General features: G+C 42.3%; 1 protein-coding gene across 12 annotated transcripts in view; it reads right to left on the bottom strand.

Moving 5' to 3' along the window:
* The window catches only part of alg9 (ALG9 alpha-1,2-mannosyltransferase), a 233,041-nt gene that overhangs the window by 84,966 nt on the left and 128,605 nt on the right, over positions 1-19,470 (bottom strand). Inside the window, exon 15 of one of the 12 annotated variants that reach the window (XM_041174512.1) lies at positions 15,122-15,284. The exons of 8 other annotated variants lie outside the window; for them this stretch is intronic. In XM_041174512.1, the coding sequence (XP_041030446.1) occupies positions 15,137-15,284 (148 nt within the window). In that variant the 3' untranslated portion in view covers positions 15,122-15,136. Of the gene's footprint in view, positions 1-15,121; positions 15,285-19,470 lie in introns of those variants that run through there. 3 more of the 12 variants (XM_041174517.1, XM_041174520.1, XM_041174516.1) reach the window with 3 other exon arrangements.

The following is a 19,470-nucleotide window of genomic DNA, read 5'->3' as shown; positions in this document are numbered from 1 at the left end:
AGGGCAGGATTGGTCTCAACTAAAATATATTCTACTTTCCCATGACTGGGTCCTTTATGGAAGTGGATGGCAACAGAAATCAGTGAATGTATGGGAGGGAATGGGGGAGCTGGGTCGGTGTTTAGTTACATGATATTGTGGTGGTTACAGCCAGCAGTCCCTATATTACAACATAATGATTACAGTTCAAAAGTACCTCACTTGCTCTGAAGTGCTTACATATACCCTGAGGCCATGAAAGGTGCTGTATAAATATAGGTTCTTATCGTTCTAATGACGTGAACACATGCTCACTGTAACCAAAAAGGTAAATTTGGTTTTACTCAATTCTGCAAATAAATAAAAAGTTATCAATAGAAATTCACACTTCATGCATCAGTATTGAACAAAAGCATTCCAGAGTCATAAACCTGGTCCTTTGAGCATGAGTGTAATTTGTAGAATGCAGTGCAATGTAGTGAATTTTAAATAATCCAATTTTTGAAGTCATGTATAGCTGAGCCATACCAAATAAATGTGTAGTTAAGATGTTTTTAGCTTCCACAGTTCAGGAAGAACAGTTCAGCATAGGAACTAATTAAAGCGAGAAAAACAAATAAGGACAAACATGCCCTCATCACCGTTTCTGGGAATAGCTTGGGCCCAGCAGTTCTTAATCGTTCATAACTTGCGTGGGAACTTATTTCAATACTTCATTGAACTTTAAATTGTTTATGAATCCTTTCTCCCCTGTTGACACTGGCACTCCCCTTTATCCTCCGCACAGGCCACGTTGGCACTCCCAATTCACCCCTTCCAGTTCACACTGGAGATTCACAAGAAGCAACTGCTCTACTTGGAACTGGGTCACAGTGGAACCACTTTAGGGATGTACTCAAAGCATCTATGAAGAGATCAAACGTCCCCAAAGATTCGTGGGAGACCCTGGCTTGTGACCCACCAAAATGGAGAAGGCTTATTCGGGAAGGCATCGAACACATCAAGAGACTTCATCAGGAACGTGCAGAGGTGAAACTGAGGTGTTGGAGAGAGTCTACTTCAAACAACCTATCTACCCAACCCTGCACCACCTGCCCCACATGTTGCAGAGCCTGCAGATTGCACATTGGACTTATCAGCCATCTCAGAACCCATCGAACCAGGGTGGAAGCAAGTCATTCTTGATCCTGAATGACTGCCTAAGAAAAAATAGTTCACACTGGTATCCTTCCCCTACTGCCTTGATTTTGACACTATTATCCCGGCTCCTCTTCCCAGTTCACAGAGCCAGTCTTCTCCCACTGACCCCTGGTTCCTATCCATTCCTTCTAGTCCAAGGACCACTGCTGGGGGAAAAAATTCTCACCTTGTAAAACTAATGGGACTTTTAATTATCTCTGCTAATTATCACTGACCTCTTAAATGTAGATTGCTTATTCTTTATAGTTGAGAGTTATTTTACCTCCATAAACTTGAGGTTATCCAAAACTTGCCATTTCAACACTCCACCCTGCTCTCATGCCCACATGTCCGTCCTTGGCCTGCTGCATTGTTCCAGTGAAACTCAAAGCAAACAGGAGGAACAGCACCTCATCTTCTGACTAGGCACTTTACAGCCTTCCGGACTGAATATTGAGTTCAACAATTTTAGATCATGAACTCTCTCCTCCATCGCCACCCCCTTTCCGATCCCCCCCTTTTTCCCCAATAATTTATATAGATTTTTCTTTTCCCACCTATTTCCATTATTTTTAAATGTATTTCCATCCATTGTTTTATCTCTACCTTTTAGTCTTTATGGATTCCTTCACCCCACCCTGCCCCCACTAGGGCTATCTGTACCTTGCTTATCCTGCTTTCTACCCTTAATTAGCACATTCCTTAGATAAAATCACCACCTTCAACACCTCTTTGTCCTTTTGTCTGTGACATCTTTTGGTTATCTCCACCTATCACTGGCCCTCTATCCAGCTCTACTTGTCCCAGCAGCCCCTCCACCCCCCCGCCACCTTAAACCAGCTTATATTTCACCTCTCTTCTATTTTTACTTAGTTATGTTAAAGAGTCATTCGGACTCGAAACGTTAACTGTGTTCCTCTCCGCAGATGCTGCCAGACCTGCTGAGTTTTTCCATGTATTTTTGTTTTTGTTATCCAAAACTCTTGCCCATGTCGCGATTTGCAGCATGTCCCATTTGCCTATCGCTGACCTACATTGGCTTCCAGTAGAGCTAAACCTTGATTTTAATATCTTCATTCTTGTATTCAGATCCCTGCACAGTCTTGCCTCTCCCTGTTTCTGCATCTCCTCCAGCCCGAATCCTCCAAGATATCTGCTTTCCTCTAATTCTAGCCTCTTGTGCATTCTTTCTACCTCGCTTTCCTCCTGTAAGACAGTCCTTAAAACCTATCTCGCTGACCAAGCATTTGGTCATCTGACCTAATATCTCCTTAGGTGGCTCAGTGCCATACTTTGTTAATGTTTCTGTGAAATGCCTTGGGACATTTAAGTATGTTAAAGGCCCTATACAAATATAAGTTGTTGTTGTTTTCATTCCCTCCTTAGCTGGAAAGTAATGCTCCATGCTGCTGTACAGTTTCATGGATATCAACAGCCTTACAAGTGTGATCATTGACACCAACAGGTATTCAATTGTACAGGATGCCCAGCCTAGCTTGATCTGACCCTTAGATATTCCTCCCTCCCCACTCCCGCTACATGTATAGGTATGAACGCACTCTCCAGAATAGGTCGGATTAGCCCAATCTCCTCCCAATTCTACCCAGTCCTAACTCAAATGTTGGGGCCAAACACACAAAGATTACCCTGGCTGAGCTGTATTATGCATTAACAGCGTGTGGGGTCATTATACTTCGATAGGATGTCTTATCTTCGGCTGGATGATCTTTCAAATATGCATAAATGATGCAAAAAAGAACTGGCATCCAGTTGACAAGTGCTGTAAAGCCTCTTCCCTCAGAATGTTTGACATAACTAATTTCTCTACAGATAAAATGTAACAGGCATAAAACATTCACCAATCAAATAACACCCTGCTTCATAAACAACATAGACTATTACTAATTCCTACTATATATAATAGACTGGGAGATATGAATATGCTGCTTTTATCAAGAATTACATTAAGCAGTAATAACAACAATTTGCACCATTAATGTAATAAAATGCCCTAAGGCACTTCACAGAACAAAATTTAGCACCAAGGTACATTGGGAGATATTAGGCAGATTATCATAGAGGCGGTTTTCAAGGAGTGACTTAAAAAGGGGAAAGTGAGGTAGAGAGATTTAGGGAGGAAGTTCCAGAGCTTTTGGTCCAGGCAGCTGAAGGCATGGACAATAGTGCAGCAATTAAAATCGGTAATGCTTAAGAGGTCAGAACTAGACGAGCACAGATATTTTGGAAGGTTGCGGTCTGGGGGAGTTTACAGAGATAGGGAGGGAAGAGACCACAGAGGGGATTGGGAACAAGGGTGAGAATTTGAAAAATCAAGTTGTTGTTTAACCGGGAGCCAACATAGGTCAGTAGGCATAGGGGTGCTAAGTGAACAGGAGTTGAAGTGAGTTAACACAGATGCGGCAGGGCCAAGAAAGAGATTGGCTAAAGTGAGCATGAGACCCTTGAAGAATACGACTAGAGAATTGGGAACAGGGAAATGGCAGATAATTTAAACCAAAATTTTGCATCGGTCTTCATGAGAGGATACGATAAACATCCCAAAGATATCAGATAAGCAAGGAGCTAATGGGAGGAAAGATCTTGTAACAGTCTCTATCATGAGGGACAAAGTATTTGACAAAGTAATGGGACTAAAGGCAGACAAGTTGCCAGGACCTGATGGCCTGCATCCAAGGGTTTTAAAGAAAGTGGCTGCAGAGATAGTGGAGGCAGTGGTCGAAATATTCCAGAACTCACTGGATTCCGGGAGGGTCTCAGCTGACTAGAAAACTGCTAATGTGACACCCCTGTTCAAAAAGGGAAACTGACAAAAAGTAGGAAACTATAGGCCAGTCAGTCTAACATCTGTTGTTGGGAAAATGCTAGAGTCCATTATTAAGGAAGAAATAGCAGGACATTTAGAAAAGCTTGATGCAATCAAATAGAGTCAACATGGTTTTGTGAAAGGGAAATCATGTTGACAAATTTGCTAGAGGTCTTTGAGGATATAACAAGCACAGTTGATAAAGGGGAACTGGTAGATGTAGTGTACTTGGATTTCCAGAAGGCATTGGATATGGTGACACATAAAAGGTTATTGCACAACATCAGATCTCACGGAATTGGGGGTAATGTATTAGCCTGGAATGAGGATTGGTTAACACACAGAAGACAAAGAGTCGGGATTAATGGGTCTTTTTCAGGTTGGAAAGACATAACTAGTGGAGTACCACAAGGATCAGTCCTAGGGCCTCAGTTATTTACTATCTATATTAATGACATGGAGGAGGGGACAAAGTGTAACTATCCAAATTTGCTGACGATATAAAAATAGGTGGGAAGGCATTTTGTGATGAAGACATAAGGAATCTGCAAGGGGATAGGTAGGTTGAGTGGGCAAAAACTTGGTAGATGGAGTTTAATGTAGGAAAGTGTGAGGTCATGCACTTTGATAGGAAGAATCAAAAGGCAGGAAGAATCAAAAGACAGACTATTATTTAAATGAAGAGAGACTCCAAAAAGGTGCAGCACAGAGAGATCTGGGTTTTCTTGTGCATGAAACACAAAAAGTTAGCATGCAGGTGCAGCAAGTAATTAAGAAGGCAAACAGAATTTTGGCCTGTATTGGTAGATGGTTGGAGTTTAAAAATGAGCAAGTCTTATTATAACTGTACAGGGTGTTGGTGAGGCTGCACCTGGAATACTGTGTACAGTTTTGGTCCCGGTATTTAAGAAAGGATATACTGGCATAGGAGGCAGTTCAAAAGAGATTCACTAGGCTGATTCACATGATTGACTTACCAAGAACGGCTAAACAGGTTAGGCCTTTATTCATAAGAGTTTAGGAAAATGAGGAGTGGTCTTATTGAAATGTACAAGATTCTGCGGGGACTTGACAGGATAGAAGTTGAGATGTTTCCACTAGTGGGGGAATCTCGAACTAGGGGACATAGTTACAGAAAAAGGGGACACTCATTTAAAGCTGAGATGTGAAGGAGTTTCTTCTCTCAGAGGGTAGTGATGCTTAGAATTCTCTACCCCAGAGAGTTGTGGAGGCTAGATCACAGAGAGTATTTAAAGAGGTAGAGAGATTTTTGAAATATCGGGGAGTTGAGTGCTATGAGGAGCTAGCACGAAAGAGGAGTTGAGGCCTGGGGCAGATCAACCATGATCTTATTGAATGACAGGGTAGGCTTGAGGGGCCGAATGGCCTAATCCTGCTCCTATTTTTTATGTTCTTATTTTCAAGTAGAACATGGGAGGTTGGCTGTGAAAAAGTTGCAATAGACAAGTCTAGAGGTAACATGGGCATGGATTTCAGCAGCAAGTGAGCTGAGGTGGGTGATAGCAGTCTTGGTGATGGCATGATTATGTGGTTGGAAGCTCATCTTGGGGTCAAGTGTGATACCAAGGTTGCAGAAAGTCTGGTTCAGCCTCACAGAGTGGCCAGGGAACAGAGCCAGTGGCACAACCCGAAGACAGCAGCTTCAATCTTCCAATACTTAGTGGGAGCACATTTCTGCTGCTCATTTAGCACTGGGTGTCGGACAAGCAGTTATAACAGTACTTTTAAGTCAGGAACAAACAGGAATGTATAAAAGTAGCTGATAACAGATTAACATATCGAAGACATGCCAGTTAACTGGTACCCCTTATAATTGCAGTTTTGTTCAGACACTGATTTATTCTCCATACATTCTACTACATAGAATAAGCATACAGCAACGAGACAATTTGTATAATTATTTAAATAATAATAAATTGGATGAAGAGAAAATTTTGACGGCACAAAGGTGCTCCCACCAAGAAGCCTTTGCTGTAGACAGATTTTTCCATGCTTAGCCCTAGCACTCAGTCAGATAACATTTTAATGAACTCAACAGCCACAGAATCCAGACAGGCTGTCATTTTCAAACTTGCCTTCTTTACTCATGGAAGTGCTATATGATGCCTTGACAACAGTTCCATTTCCTGATGCTATATGAATCTTTCATCAGAAGCACTACAGGATAACTTTCTTCAGAAACATTAGTTACATTTTTCACAGGACAAAGTGCACACAATTTAAACAGCGATCATAATTGCAAAATAAGTCCCCTAAAGTCAGTTGCGATAGGAAAATATTTCTTTAAGAATATAAAGTCAAAACAGGCGGCCACAGAATAGTAACTTCACCACAACATGTCACTTTTATAAGGAACCAAACTGTAAACCAAGTTTCATTTTTATTTTACATGGTTAGAATCTCATTAACTGCAACACGCTTCATTTCATTTCACTTTTGAAGGCTTAAGATTCTTTTATTTTCTTTGGAAATGCATCTATAACAATAAATAATTATATAAATTGTCTCATTACAGAATGTATTGGGTGCAGATAGATTGTCATGTGCTTATTTGATCACGATTTGATTTTTGGGTCTGATAACATCAATCAAAGCTGGTAATAATTGGCTGGAACAGTGAAACACGTCCATTTGGGCTATCAATATATATATATAGGTGACATTGACATTAAAGCATGCTCCATTGGCTTCTGATGGCTTGAGAAGAGAATGAGTAGCTGAGCCATCCAGATAGGGTTCAGGCTCCATCCAATGGTGGGTTAGCTGGGGCATGGCAGAGTGTTACAATTTCTCTTGGTGGCTGAGAAAGAGAAAAGCAACTGGGGTTCCTGCTCCTCAACATTAAACAGCAACCTTAACCAGAACAGATAATACATCTCAGACCTGTGACCTTTCTTCAGAACTCTTCAATGCCACAGGCCTGAAATGTTAATTCTGCTTTCCCCCTCCACAGTTGCTGCCAGAGCTGTCAGCACTTTTTATTTTCATTTCAGATTTCCTGCATCTGCAGTATTTTTCTCTGATAGAAAGTACAGATGTCCCATGAGGACAGAAACGCACCTAACTGTGATGTCCTTTCACTTTTGAATAGAATGCTCGCTTTCAAACTTCACCTATGTTCGGTCACCTGCATAAGATGGCAAGCAGTGACTGGCACTTGTTGGCCCATATTCCAGCCTTGAGTCAATGCCTTCAGGAGAGGAGAGAGGGCATAAAACTGGCAGAAAGAGAAGGGAGGTCAACTTTTTAATTCCTTATGATATTAAAGGCGAGTGGATGGAATTTAGTTATTCAGCCATGATCTAGCAGAATGGTGGGATAGGACTCCTGTTCCTATATTCCTACATGAAGATAACACTTAAGTGGAGAAATTTCACTTTATATCGGAACTAAATGTTTCCCACAAAGAGATATTTTCTCCTATAGTTGGGGGAATATTAACAACTGGTTTAGATAAAATAAAACGTCCCATGAGATCCTTTAGTTACAGGATGTTATTGTTACCATTGAGGAAAGGGAGAAACTTTCCATAACCTAGCTTCAATCAGTCAAACACCCAATGAAGCATGAATGGACAGATTTTACATGCTTACTAAAAGGAGCAGGCTTGATGGCCATATTTCATTTCATACTTGATGGTCCTTATTGTATCTTGACCACAAACTCCTTTAGGTAATACACAAGTTAGGACAATCCCCTTTATGGACAGAAACCAGCCTTCATGCTATGCTCTCTTTGCATGCATTAATACACCATTCACCTCATAAGAGTCAAATATAAATCTACTAAAGAGAGCTTTAAATCCAATATTCAAGTACGTACAATTCCCCTATGTGATGATCATCAGAAAGTATTACTAGAACACAATTTGCTTCCTGTGTAGCCTTCCTATGTTCTGTACTATTATCAATCATTTTGTGACCATATTAGGTCAGAATGTGCAGCCAGCCAATCATTAGTCCATTCACAAGATTCATCTTGCATTGCCCACGTGACCTCCTAAATGGCATTATATATTCAAAAGCACATCTGAAAACTTGGCATGAAAATTCTTTTACTCTTCCATGCAAGAAATTGGATTAAAATTGAGAGGAAATTTGGCAAGTTAAGCTACCAATTCTCCTTTATATTATAGCAGAGGCGATTCCCCAATGTATTTTCTCTGGAGCTGAATTCACCACGTTTTTACTACCCACGAAGTTAACACAGTTCATATTTGCAACTGTCTGACTCCAGTTGCCCGTTCCCTAATGACAGCTCGACAAGCCTGTGCATGGGTCCAATACAAATACCACCAGCAGCTTGTGGTCATCAGGGGCTGCAGGTGAAACCACTGGCAGTTACATACACAACTAAGAAACTGCAGATGGCCTGCATCTTAACAAAATATCAAAAAGAGTTTAAAAACTTCACCTCTAAAGGGATTTTGTTTCCATCCAAAGAATGTGGATGAAATCTGAAGTGAAAGCAAATGCTTAATAAATTCAGCTGCAGTGTTTTACATTGGACTTCTTGTTTAATTGTTTATGTTTGGTAAAAGGGGACAGTTGGGCTTGCTCTAAGTGGTAACCTGCAAACTTTGAACAGAGATCAACTGTCATTGACAGTAATTATGTATTATGCAGATTGCAGAGGCCAAATGTGTTGATGATAACTGCCCGGTTAAAATAACAATAGACTCTCTGCTCACAGAGCATCATACTGGGCTACAAATGACAGCAGTAAGCACAGTGAAATCACAGTTCACAGGAACACTCGAGCACCACTTGGCACATCAAGCATACTTACAAAAAACAATGGTTACTGGCAAACCTTTCAAAGGCTACATTTTACCTGCTTCCTTCCTCCTCTTTCACTTTGCTGTAGCCACTTATACCTCCTGTAGACCCACAACTTTTGTTGTATACCCTTCTCATTACTTCATTTCACCTGGCACCATCATCATTGTTGTTATTTCATTTCTTGCCCTCCACTCTATAACAGAGCTCTCTCTTTTGTTCTTTGGCTGCCCTCTCCCCAACCTGTCATTTTTCCATCTGCACTTGCTCAAAAACTGATTAACTCTAACATCTTTCAGTTCTGATGAAAGTACGTTGACCTGAAACATTAACTCATTACTTTCTTCACCGATGTTGCCAGGCCAGCTGAGAGTTTTCTAGCAATTTCTGTTTTTATTTCACTACAAAGGTTTGGTAGAGTGAAGTATGGGAGCTGACTCACAATTGGCAGTGTCTTACTTTCATTAGAACATAAGGAGTTGGAGTAGGCCAATAGGCTATTTGGCCATTCGAGCCCACTCCGCTATTCAATAAGATCATGACTGATCTTCTACCTCAACTCCATCTTCCCGCATTATATTCCTTAATTCCCTTAGGGTCAAAAAGTCTATCCATTTCTGTCTTGAATATACTCACCGACTGAACATCCACAGCTCTCTGGAGCACACAGAATTCCCAAAGCTATTTTCAACGGCAAGTTGCAGTCCGGATATCGTGACAGAGGAGAGCAGATGAAACACTATTAAGACATGGTTGAAGGCGACTGTGAAACCTTACCATACTAACCAGCAGCAACTGGGGAGAGAGAGCCAGTGACAGACAATGATAGCAGCATCTGTTGGTCTGAGGCTGAGAGATTGGGCTGCCAAGTGCCTGATATGCAAGGTAGCTTATCTACCTGCCTATCATTGCAATTTTTGCCACAGCACATGTGCTCCCAGGATCAGGTTCTTCTATGATGAAATCAAAAAACTGCAGATGCTGGAAATCCAAAACAAAAATAAAAATACCTGGAAAAACTCAGCAGGTCTGGCATCTGCAGAGAGGAACACAGTTAACGTTTCGAGTCCGTATGACTCTTCATCAGAACTAAGTAAAAATAGAAGAGAGGTGAAATATAAGCTGGTTTAAGGTGGGGGGGGGTGGTGGGGGTGGAACAAGTAGAGCTGGATAGAGGGCCAGTGATAGGTGGAGATAGCCAAAAGATGTCACAGACAAAAGAACAAAGAGTTGTTGAAGGTGGTGATATTATCTAAGGAATGTGCTAATTAAGGGTAGAAAGCAGGACATACAAGGTACAGATAGCCCTAGTGGGGGTGGGGTGGGGTGAAGGAATCAAAAAAGGCTAAAAGGTAGAGATAAAACAATGGATGGAAATACATTTAAAAATAATGGAAATAGGTGGGAAAAGAAAAATCTATATTAATTATTGGGGAAAAAGGGGAGGGGATCGGAAAGGGGGTGGGGATGGAGGAGAGAATTCATGATCTAAAATTGTTGAACTCAATATTCAGTCTGGAAGGCTGTAAAGTGCCTAGTCGGAAGATGAGGTGCTGTTCCTCCAGTTTGCGTTGAGCTTCACTGGAACAATGCAGCAGGTCAAGGACGGATATGTGGGCATGAGAGCAGGGTGGAGTGTTGAAATGGCAAGCGACAGGGAGGTCTGGGTAATGCTTGCGCACAGATCGAAGGTGTTCTGCAAAGCGGTCACCCAGTCTGCGTTTGGTATCTCCATTGTAGAGGAAACCGTATTGGAAGCAATGAATGCAGTAGACTAAATTGAGGGAAGTACAATTGAAATGCTGCTTCACTTGAAAGAGTGTTTGGGCCCTTGGACAGTGAGGAGAGGGGAAGTAAAGGGGCAGGTGTTGCACCTTCTGTAGTTGCATGGGAAGGTGCCGTAGGAGGGGGTTGAGGTGTAGGGGGTGATGGAGGAGTGGACCAGGGTGTCCCAGAGGGAACGATCCCTGCAGAATGCCGCCGGGGAGGTGAAGGGAAGATGTGTTCGGTGGTGGCATCATGCTGGTGTTGGCGGAAATGGCGGAGGATGATCCTTTGAATGCGGAGGCTGGTGGGGTGATAAATGAGGACAAGGGGGACCCTATCATGTTTCTGGGAGGGGGAGAAAGGTGTGAGGGCAGATGCGCGGGAGATGGGCCGGACATGGTTGAGGGCCCTGTCAACCATCGTGGGTGGAAAACCTCAGTTAAGAAAGAAGGAGGACATGTCAGAGGAACTGTTTTTGAAAGTGGCGTCATCAGAACAGATGCGACGGAGGCGAAGGAACTGAGAGAATGGGATGGAGTCCTTACAGGAAACGGATTGTGAGGAGCTGTACTCGAGGTAGCTGTGGGAGTTGGTAGGCTTGTAATGGATATTGGTGGACAGTCTATCACCAGAAATTGAGACAGAGAGGTCAAGGAAGGGAAAGGAAGTGTCAGACATGGACCATGTGAAAATGATGGAGCGGTGGAAATTAGAAGCAAAATTAATAAATTTTTCCAGGTCCAGACGAGAGCATAAAGCAGCACCGAAGTAATCATCGATGTACCGGAGAAAGAGTTGTGGGAGGGGGCCGGCGTAGGACTGGAACAAGGAATGTTCCACATACCCCATAAAGAGACAGGCATAGCTGGGGCCCATGCGGGTACCCATAGCCACACCTTTTATTTGGAGGAAGTGAGAGGAGTTTAAGGAGAAATTGTTCAGCGTGAAAACAAGTTCAGCCAGACGGAGGAGAGTAGTGGTGGATGGGGATTGTTCGGGCCTCTGTTCAAGGAAGAAACGGAGAGCCATCAGACTATCCCGGTGGGGAATGGAGATGTAGAGGGATTATACATCCATGGTGAAGAGGAGGCGGTAGGGGCCAGGGAACTGGAAATTGTTGATATGATGTAGGGTGTCAGAGGAATCACGGATGTAGGTGGGAAGGGACTGGACAAGGGGAGAGAGAATGGAGTCAAGATAGCAAGAAATGAATTCCGTGGGGCAGGAGCAGGCTTACACGATCGGTCTACCGGGACAGTCCTGTTTGTGGATTTTGGGTAGGAGGTAGAAGTGGGCCGTCCGAGGTTGGGAGACTCACCTACCCTAACCTGTCTCTCTCTGAACTTGCTGCACTCCGTTTTCTCAGGTCCAACCCTGACATTGTCATCAAACCTGCTGACAAGGGTGGTGCTGTTGTTGTCTGGCGCACTGACCTCTACCTCGCATAGGCTGAGCGTCAACTCGCAGACACTTCCTCCTACCTCCCCCTGAACCATGACCCCACCACTGAACATCAAGCCATTGTTTCCAGGACTGTTACTGACCTCATCTCCTCTGGAGATTTTCCTTCCACAGCATCCAACCTGATAGTCTCCCAACCTCGAGACCAAACGCAGACTGGGTGACCGCTTTGCAGAACACCTTCGGTCTGTCCACAAGCATTACCCAGACCTCCCTGTCGCTTACCATTTCAACACTCCTCCCTGCTTTCATGCCCACATGTCCGTCCTTGGCCTGCTGCATTGTTCCAGTGAAGCTCAACGCAAACTGGAGGAACAGCACCTCATCTCCCGACTAGGCACTTTACAGCCTTCCAGACCGAATATTGAGTTCAACAATTTTTGATCATGAACTCTCTCCTCCATCCCCACCCCCTTTCCGATCCCCCTCTTTTTTTCCAATAATTTATATAGATTTTTCTTTTCCCACTTAATTCCATTATTTTTAAATGTATTTCCATCCATTGTTTTATCTCTACCTTTTAGCCTTTTTTGATTCCTTCACCCCACCCCCACTAGGGCTATCTGTACCTTGCTTGTCCTGCTTTCTACCCTTAATTAGCACATTCCTTAGATAATATCACCACCTTCAACACCACTTTGTCCTTTTGTCTGTGACATCTTTTGGTTATCTCCACCTATCACTGGCCCTCTATCCAGCTCTACTTGTCCCACCTCCCCCCACCCCGCCCTGGCCACCAAAACCAGCTTATATTTCACCTCTCTTCTATTTTTACCTAGTTCTGTTGAAGAGTCATACAGACTCGAAACGTTAACTATGTTCCTCTCCACAGATGCCGCCAGACCTGCTGAGTTTTTCCAGGTATTTTTATTTTTGTTCCAGGTTCTTCTACGACCTGTACCTTCATAACAACCAGGATCAAAATATTGGTTTTAATCTCTAGCGAGGTTCCTACTGCATATCCTGGATGACAATCAAAAACTCAAAACATGCCAGCTTAGAAACAGATTTGATCAAACCCACATGTACGTTCATTACAGCTAACAATGTCAAGTTTCTACACACAACCTTCTTTCTTTGAATCCAAACAGTTCCCTGAAAACTCTTGTGCAGCTACACTCTTACCACTCTACAATTGTATGGCTTGAAATCCTGGGACATGAATGTAGATATAAATGGACATGTGTAGTTTTCTATCCTATGGACCAAATGAGGCACTACCTTCCTCTGTTACTCGGCAGGCCATGTGGTAAAATTATGTACAACTGCACACATCACACATGCCGACCTCTTAGTGCTCCTGGTTCTTACTTGGCAACTATAGAGATGCTTCATTTTTACTTTTAATATATGCACTTGCACATTTATTCTCCATGCAAAATGAACTGAATGACTGTTTATCACACGCAGATGGTAATTATGTCCATTAAGCAAAGGGAAAACAAAATGATAACTTTAGTACAATGCAGAACTGTTCACAAAACTCCAGGGAGCTGGCATTCTATTGTGCACATGTCATCCCCACCTGCAAAATAAATGAGCCATCCATGGTGTCAAGGACAGCTGTATCCCAGCGGCCATCAGCAGATAGGATGTTATGGCAGCTACTTAACCCTTTGAAGGGTTGCAGCGATCTTTCTGTGTACCATCTGTGAAAATGAGTCAGTGAAAGCAACACGGGACTGGTACAGAATTGTAGAATGCTCTTTAATCCCACCGCCTGTTAATAAATTGAAAAAGTTTTCAGTTGATGCCCGTTATTCAGTCGCGCAGTTGTCCAATCCAGAACATCTGTTTGATTCAGAGCTTCTGGTCTCAGCTGGGAAGGTATGGCCCACAGAAAATCAGAGAAGGGTGTACAAGAAGTGGAGGACATCTGAGGGGCCTGGCACGTGATCTGGGCCAGTGCGAAGGGTGGAAAGGAGTTGCTGGGATGATTAGAAGATGGGTTGGGTGTCTAGATTCCTCTTGCTAAATTGTTTTGTTTTCTGTGTGTTCACGGTATGCAGTGAGGTGGTCTGTATCTTGAGAATTTTATTTCAATTGGCTTATAGAATGTTCTGTTGATCAAAGGTGATTGGGGAGAAAGTTGACTGACGGTTCAACTTGCTTAAACGTTTCCCCTTTCTAATTCCAACACCATCTATCACCGCTCTCTGCTTTCCTGAAGGCATTTTCTTCTATTGAAGTCTGAGATGCCAGTAAGCTTTATAGTGCCTTACCCAAATGGCCATTTTTTTAAAGTGCTTCCTAGATAGTTATCATCAACAGCCCGTTTGTTAAATCAGTGTACTTATTCCTACTTTGCAGACATTATGGAGAAATAGCCTTTTGTTTTAAATTCTTCTTAGTGTTATAGACAGAAGAGGGGTTAATTTAAATAGTACTAATTTCTCCTCTCACCACCTGTCCATAAACAGAAAGGTGTTTTGATTAGTTTCCCTCTTTATAAGTGTTGGCGTATTTCCCGACACCTCGGTTTTTTTGTGTGATCCAATTTTCTATTAATAACCCCACAGCAAACTTGAGATAGGGTGAACCCAAACAGTTAGTTTATTTGCACATACACAAACATGGGAGGAGGGTTCGCAATGTCACTTCCACACTCAGAGAATGAGGAGAGGGATAGAGAAAATAAGAATTTGCATTTCAGAAAACACAGAAAATAAATATTGGCTCATGTGGATTCAAGAGTCCGTAATTGAAGTCCAATGAGGTATTCCTTCATGGAGGTCGGTGGGCTGAAAACTGATGCTATACAATTCACTTTTCCAGTGGTGTTGACTTCACAAGGTGAGATAGTCACGCAGAGATGAATCAGTCTTGTAGACAATGGTGCAAAACTTCCAACAGAAGTAGTATAGATGGGGTCAGGTGTCCAATGTGGGCAGAGCTCCTTTCTGTGTGGGGCTGCTAGTCAGATGTTAAAGAGCAGACTGAGCTGTTCAGCTCAGCAAGGTAACATTACTTGTTCAACAAGCCGGAGTCCTATGTCACATGAGCCCCCTCCGCCAGATCTTCAACTAAGAGTGTGTATCCCTCGTCTGGAATTCGGCTGGGTCTCTCACCATTATGAGTTGAAAGGAATGCTTAAGGGGTCCTTTTTGTCTCAGTAGACCCTCTGTCCCTATGGGCCAGTTGGGTTATCAGATGCAAATGACCTTTGTATCGTTCTCTTTGAAGTTAGGCTGTGCAGTCCCCAGGTGGTCATTAGTGGGTCCTCAGATATAATGAGGTGCGAGTTTCCCTGAAACTGCAAATAGGCTTCTTTTGTTCTGGGTTCATACAGACATAAGTTTAGTCGTTTTCAGGGTATTATTGGCCCAATTTAAAATTTAGAAATAGCAATGAGTGTACATATCTATTTTATAAAAATGTACAGTGTAAGGTCTTAGTCCATCACATTAGGCTGTCCAATATAGAACATAGCTGTAGTATTAGGGTTTGTAAGGGTTAGTGTGTGGAAATCTGTAAATAGCATCTCCCATAATGGTGATAAGAGAACTCTTGACTAGGAGGTGGGGTGGTGGGGTGGGGGGGTTAGAGAATGTTCATGGCTTCATCAGTGTAACACCTAGTCATGGATGGCTATATTTAGATCAGTTGCATAAAATAAATCAGTTGTTTGAATATATCAATGTCTCAGTAATCATTCCGAAGCTAGACTGACCAATATACAATAGTCATGAAGTGATACGGCACAGGAGGCGGCCATTTGGCCCAATGTAAGAGCTTTGATGGAGATATTTAAAATCCTGTGGGATTTTGATAGAGTAAATGAGAAACAAGTGCCAGCAGGGTCAATAACCAAACTATACATACTTAAGGGGATTGGCAAAGGAACTATAGTTGGATTGAGTTAAAAATAAGTAAGGTATGAGTTGTTGTGACCCAAAATTTTACTGCTTGTTTTGGTAATAGAATCCAATTCACTAATAAATTTCAAAAGATAAATACTTAAAGGCGAAATTTGCAGGGCCAAGGGGAAAGAGCAGGAGAATAGGATTAATTGACAGTTCTTTCAAATTTCACTCATTGCATACATTCAAGACAAAGATTTATACAGTTTTGGTCACCAAGGAAATCGAGGCATTTGGGATAGGCTGGGAATGTAGAATTGAGGTACACAACTGGCCATGATCTTTTTGATGGTGGAGCAGGTTTGAGGGTCCACATGGCCTAATCCTGCTCTTATTGGTTACGGTCTTATGTTCTTATGGGTTGCGTATGAGCAGGTTTGGTTTCAATGGCCTTAATGGTCAAATAACCTACCAGCATATGAAGAATGGGCACTTGAATGAGGTAGAAGAGAATTACCAGTGTTGTGGAACCAAACCTCAATAAGTGTCTGTCACTTAGGAGAAAAGGGAAGAATTGTGTTTTGGACAAAAAAAAAGGTGGAGCAAGGGAGATAAAGTAGTAGTCCTTGCAACTGAACAACCAATACCAATAGTACTGTAGCACTGAATAATGTAGTATTGAGTATTGCTGGAAAAAAGATACATGCTGTCAAAGCTTTTCACCTTGCACTCATCAGGACAGATTCACAAGAATACCAAATCTCAAAGGGCACAACAATTTATACTACGTTGGAAGAGGGTGTTGATTGGTTGGCAAGTTGACTCTGATTGGTAGAGGCGGTGCCACGAAGAATGAACCTGGGAACAGTTAACTGTCAATTTATTTTTTGTTAAATTCAAAGCAGACAAGTCATTGCCTTGGGGCATGGGCCCAATGCCTTGACCAATTAGAGTCGAGTTACCTTGTTTGAATTTTGAACTACATTGCACCTTTTGTGATCACAGGATGTCCCAAAACACTTTACAGCCAATGAAGTACTTTTTAATGTGTCATCACTTTTATAAGGTAGGCAACGAGGCAGGTAATTTGTGCACAGCAAGATCACACAACAGCAATATCATATTGACCAAATGGTATGTTTCCAGGATGATGATTGAGAGATAAATTGTGGCCAAGACAGCGGGGCGAACTCCCCTGCTCTTCTTCAAAACAGTGCCATGGAATCTTTTACATCTACTGGAAATGGTAGATGGAGCCTTGCGTTAATGTCTCATTTGAAATCCGCTAACTTTGCACAGACATTGAATCGAATGTGGTACCTTCTGCCCTATGTATTTTGGTATTCTATCAGGCAAGGTCTTTTGTCACTAGTCCACTTGAAGGGGGATGAGTATTATTTTCTGTTCAGTGATTCGGCACAACAGCATTCCGCTTTTGTTGGGTCTAACTTTTTCTCGGTTGTTAAAAATTTACCATTTATAAATTATGACAAGTAACCCAAATCCCTGGTGATTTGTTAAACTCGAAAATTATATAAGTGCAGGTCATGACAGGGACAGCAACAAATAACTTGCACGCATCCTGGAAGTTCATCGTCCTAAGAATGATGATGTAATGACGAGGAAATAGTCCATTTAATTCCGGCAATAGAATAAAGCAGGACGCTCAAGACCTTAGGATGGGGTTGGGCATGGAGAATTGTTGCGTGCAGGATAATATTTGGTGCAGGGCATCTTTTGAGACACAGTGATATGAGCAAGAGGAAACAAGGCACACAGTAAGTACAGCATTGTGACGGTTGCAAAGCTGCTCTCCAAAGCTCACCACCACTGGGGTTTTCCTGGTGTCATCTCTGGATCTGGTGCAGACTCATGACACAAATGATTGCTATGATTAATCAGCAACTTAGAAGGTGAACGAGATGACGCTAAGTCATTTCTTGTCTAGCAATTCCTTTGCTTATAAGTTCACCACCCCCCCTGCCCCCACCTACAGCCCATGATCAAGTTTCACCAAAACGCTTAATTATGCCAAAAGTATATTAATTACTTCCAGTTTAACCAAATGTCAAATATTTTAAATTATGCTAAGAAATAACGCCAAAAACACTTAGAGATTTGGGTCAGTGCACCTGTAATGAAAATATAATAATTTTTATAACATTATTGAGATTTATTGTAAAGGTGGGTTACTAGTGGGGCTTGGATTAGTTTCTCTGTGTGGATGTGTTTGTGGGGGGGGGGGGATTTAATTGAATTGGAGGCAGTTGGTCTGAAGCTTTTGAGTTATCAAAGAGGAAGCTAGGTTTGAAATGCTAAATATGTAAACATGCCTGAAATTTTAGGATGTGAGGTGTGAAGAACATTTGCGTTTTTAGATAAAGAACATAATAATAACTAGGGGCAGAAGTAGGCAATTCAGCCCCTCGAGCTGAACCAAAGGTTACTGTTAGTATGAGTACTATGAAAGATTTATATTACAAGAAAAATACAGTTGCAAAGACATATTGGAACAATGGAATTTACATTAGAAAGGGAGAAACATGTATAAAGGAGATGAGGCTGTGTGTAATGGGAAGGCATTCTATGGTCTAACAAGTGTGAAAAACCTGCAGCCTCTATGCACCAAGTTGCTGTCCACAGGAACCGAAGCTAAGAAAATTCATTATGAATATCACTGTTCAGGATATTGTGTGCTTTGCCTGGGTCAGCTGAAATTTATTTGTTTTTACTGTTGCCTTAACGGAGGTGTAACTGGAAGTCAGATTAATTAGGGGATTTAGGAGTTATTGCAGTAGTAATTTGTAGACCTATGTATGTGCTTCAAATCTTAATAAATGTTTAATTTAGTTATGTAAAAAAAATCAGACTCAGTAGACTTATTACCACTGAATTCAAGACACACATTTCGAAATAATACAAATTGCAAAACAGTTGTGGCAGCTGTTTCAAGCTTCCCTCTGGAATTTGAGCAGCTCGGCATTTACCATCCGTTGCACCAAAACAGCAGCAAAGTAAAATGGATAAATATCATCCTCCTAGGCTCAACCATCTTCAGTTGCTTCATCAATGACCTTCCTCCCTTCATAAGGTCAGAAGTGGGGATGTTCGCTGATGATTGCACAATGTTCAGCACCATTCGCGACTCCTCAGATACTGAAGTAGTCCATGTCCGAATGCAGCAAGGCCTGGACAATATCCAGACTTGGGCAGACAAGTGGCAAGTAACATTTGCGCCACACAAGTGTCAGGCAAAGACCATCTCCAACAAGAGTGAAACCAACCATCACCCCCCTTGATAATCAATGGCATTACCATCACCGAATCCCCCACTATCAACATCCTGGGAATTACCATTGACCAGAAACTGAACTGGACTAGCCATATAAATACTGTGGCTACAAGAGCAGGTCAGAGGCTGGGAATCATGTGACAAGTAACTTGCCTCCTGACGCCCCAAAGCCTGTCCACCATCTACAAGGCACAAGTCAGGAATGTGATGGAATACTCCCCACTTGCCTGGATGAGTTCAGCTCCTGAAGAAGCTGGACACTGTCCAGGACAAAGCAGTCCACTTGATTGGCACCACATCAACAAACATTCACTCCCTCCACCACCGACGCACAGTAGCAGTAGTGTGGTGTACCATCTTCAAGATGCA

Source organism: Carcharodon carcharias, chromosome 25 (genome assembly GCF_017639515.1).
Source record: "Carcharodon carcharias isolate sCarCar2 chromosome 25, sCarCar2.pri, whole genome shotgun sequence".
Classification (NCBI taxonomy): domain Eukaryota; kingdom Metazoa; phylum Chordata; class Chondrichthyes; order Lamniformes; family Lamnidae; genus Carcharodon; species Carcharodon carcharias.
The sequence above is the reverse complement of the archived record's forward strand: the minus strand, read 5'-3'. Positions and strand labels throughout refer to the sequence as shown.